Source organism: Mandrillus leucophaeus, unplaced genomic scaffold (assembly GCF_000951045.1).
Source record: "Mandrillus leucophaeus isolate KB7577 unplaced genomic scaffold, Mleu.le_1.0 Scaffold265, whole genome shotgun sequence".
Classification (NCBI taxonomy): domain Eukaryota; kingdom Metazoa; phylum Chordata; class Mammalia; order Primates; family Cercopithecidae; genus Mandrillus; species Mandrillus leucophaeus.
Window position 1 is genome coordinate 1,286,615 of NW_012102754.1, and position 2,907 is coordinate 1,289,521.

Sequence of the window (2,907 nt, forward strand, 5' to 3'; positions counted from 1 at the left end):
TTTTTTTAAAGCAGTCTGATTATGATGTACCTTGGTGTCATTTTTCTTTGTTTCTTCTGCATAGGGCTCGTTGAGCTTCTGAGACCTGGAATTACCAGTTTTCATGAATTTGAAAAATTCTCAGACAATATTTCAAGCATTTTTCCAACTACACATTTATGATGTCTTTTGAAGGTGTTCCACAGTTCACTGATGCTCTTTTTTTTTTTTTTTTCAAGTCTAATTTCTTTCTGTGTTTATTTTGGATAGATTTTTATTGCTAATAGCTATATCTTCATGTTCACTAACCATTTAGTCTGTAGTGTCTAATCTGTTAATCCCATTCAGTGTATTTTTAATATAAGACATTGCATTATTTATCTCTAGACTTTTGATTCGGGTCATTTTTATGTATTTTTTTTCTCTCCTTATATTTTTGCTTTCCTCTTCCTTCTTGAGTATTTGGACTACATTTATTGTAGCCGTTTAATACCTTTCTATTAAGTCTATCAGTCATTTCTACTGATTGAATTATGAATCATATTTGTTGGCTTCTTTGCATGCTTGGCAATGTTTAACTAGATGTTAGTCACTGTGAATTTTATATCATGGGGTGCTGAAGTTTTTAAAATTTCTGTAAGTACTTCTGGGCTTTTCCTTGGACTCATTTATATTACCTGAAAACAGCTGAATCTTTTTGAGGCTTTTTGGCAGCATTAGGACCATCCAGAATGGCTTTTACTCTAGGATTAATTTGGTCACATCTCAGAAGTCATCCAGTCCTAGGAATAACCTGTCCATCAATCAGCCAGTGTGGAAAGATTGCCTAAATAAGGGACATCAAGGAGAGCCTTAAGAAAGGTATTTCCAGGTTGTTTCAGCAGTGGTGTGTAGTGGTGTGATCACAGCTCACTGCAACCTTCGTGTGAAATATGTTTCACAATTCTTTGTTTTATTAAAATATATGGAGGGTTATGTTATGATAGCTTGCTAGTGAATAATCAAATGATTATTTGTAATAGTTTCATAATGACCTGAAAGAGTTATCATTCCTCCCAAGGTGCCTAACACATCCAGAGGCAGATGATGCTGTCTTGGTATCATAACATTATTTGCAATGGTTATAAAGAAATGACATGTATTTATTTCTCACACTAATTAACATTATTTTAATCTCCTTGATCTGTATCCTTTCTAGGAAGAGCGTGTTGTGAATCACATGGCAGCAAAAATTATTGAAAATGTCTGTACCACCTTTTCTGCTCAGGCCCAGGGCTTTATTACAGGAGAAATCGGACCCATTTTATGGTACCTATTCAGACACTCCACTGCCGATTCTCTTAGGATAACAGCAGTATCGGTAAGATGAAGCATGTTTTGGGGATATATCTGGGTATCTTTAAACAGCAAGCTTGAAGAAAATATTAGAATAAGAATAAATTTAATTGAATAAGTAGGAAACTGAAATCTCAGAGTAATATTGAGAGAAATAACTTGATTTTCTTCTAAAAGAGAATTTTGAAAACTTGGAGCTGGAAAACTTTGAGACTGTAAGAGAATTTCAGTAAAACCTTGTTAGGACTATGGTATTATGGTTTCAAAAACTAATTAATAAATTTATTTATTTTGAGACAGAGTGTCCATCTGTTGTCCAGGCTGGCGTGCAGTGGTGTGATCTCGGCTCACTGCAACCTTCACCTCCTGGGTTCAAGCAGTTCTACTGCCTCAGCCTCCCAAGTAGCTGGGACTACAGGCATGCACCGTCAGGCCTGGCTTAATTTTTTGTATTTTTGTAGAGGTGGGGTCTTGTCATGTTGCCCAGGCTGGTCTTGAACTCCTGGCCTCAAGTGATCTGCCTGTCCTGGCCTCCCAAAGTGCTGGAATTACAGGGATGAGCTACCACACCCAGCCTCAAAAACAATTTAGAGGCGATAGTAGAAAACTGTGGCAGTATATGGGGTACAGTGTTTGGTTTGTTATATTTTTAGTGTTCCCTGACTTTTCCCTGTTAGCATCCCCATTCAGATTTTGTGTCAAATGAGTTTATCATGTGGTTCAGATGAATTCATTTTAATGTTCAAGCATCTGTGATTTTGCTGTTTTTGTGTTTTGATTGGTTGCCTACTACTTTACTCATGTGGTTATAATAACTTGGTATAAAGGATAATTATGTATAAAGATGTGTTAACGCACTTGTATCAATTTAATAGTCTACTGAACAAATATAACCCTCTCTCCTATGATTTATTTAAATACCCCTTTGAGTTAGCAGTCTTGTCTGGGCTCTCAAATGCTATGTGGCATCCTTGTTGTATTTCTGTAGTTCAGCTCACTCTTGCTCTACTCTCTGTGGCAATTTCTTACTTTGTCTTCTTTCCTTATACCCTCAACCCTTCATTTTCATCACACATCCTCACTCATGACTTTCCCCTTGCTGCCCAGGGAAAAGTGAAGGCATCTGATGGGAACTATCCCAACTGCCTTCTGCCATATAAGTAGACTTATTTACCTTCACATCTGTCCTCTCTCAATTCTGTCCTTCCTGGTACCGTTGACAAGCTGTTCCTTCTCTTGTCAGAGACAAACCTCTTCATGTTTCTCTAAATCTTCTTCCTGGTCCCTTCTTGGGAACCTCACTCAAATGGTTATTTTTGCCCTTTCCTGAATCTCAAATCTTTCTTCTCTACTAGATCCTTCTATTCAGCATTTCAGTGTTTTTTAATTTACCACCTCCGCCGCCCCCACAACACACACAATCTTGGCTGCATATCCCCCCATTCCTAGCCATACCTCTTTAAAGAGTTATTGCTGCATACTGTTGCTCCTTTCTGGCCCACGTTACTCTTTTAGCCCAGTCTGGTGCTGTCCAAAAAATACCACTGAAGCTAATCTTGCTAAGGTTACTAGTAACTTTCATGTTGCTAAATC

The 2,907-nt window shown here is 37.6% G+C and overlaps 1 protein-coding gene across 2 annotated transcripts in view; it reads left to right on the plus strand.

Annotated features, from left to right (window-relative positions):
* ULK4 (unc-51 like kinase 4) overlaps positions 1-2,907 on the plus strand; it is a 780,596-nt gene that overhangs the window by 169,805 nt on the left and 607,884 nt on the right. For both annotated transcript variants that reach the window (XM_011984288.1, XM_011984289.1), the window contains one exon: positions 1,178-1,339. In XM_011984288.1, the coding sequence (XP_011839678.1) occupies positions 1,178-1,339 (162 nt within the window). The remainder of the gene's footprint in view (positions 1-1,177; positions 1,340-2,907) is intronic.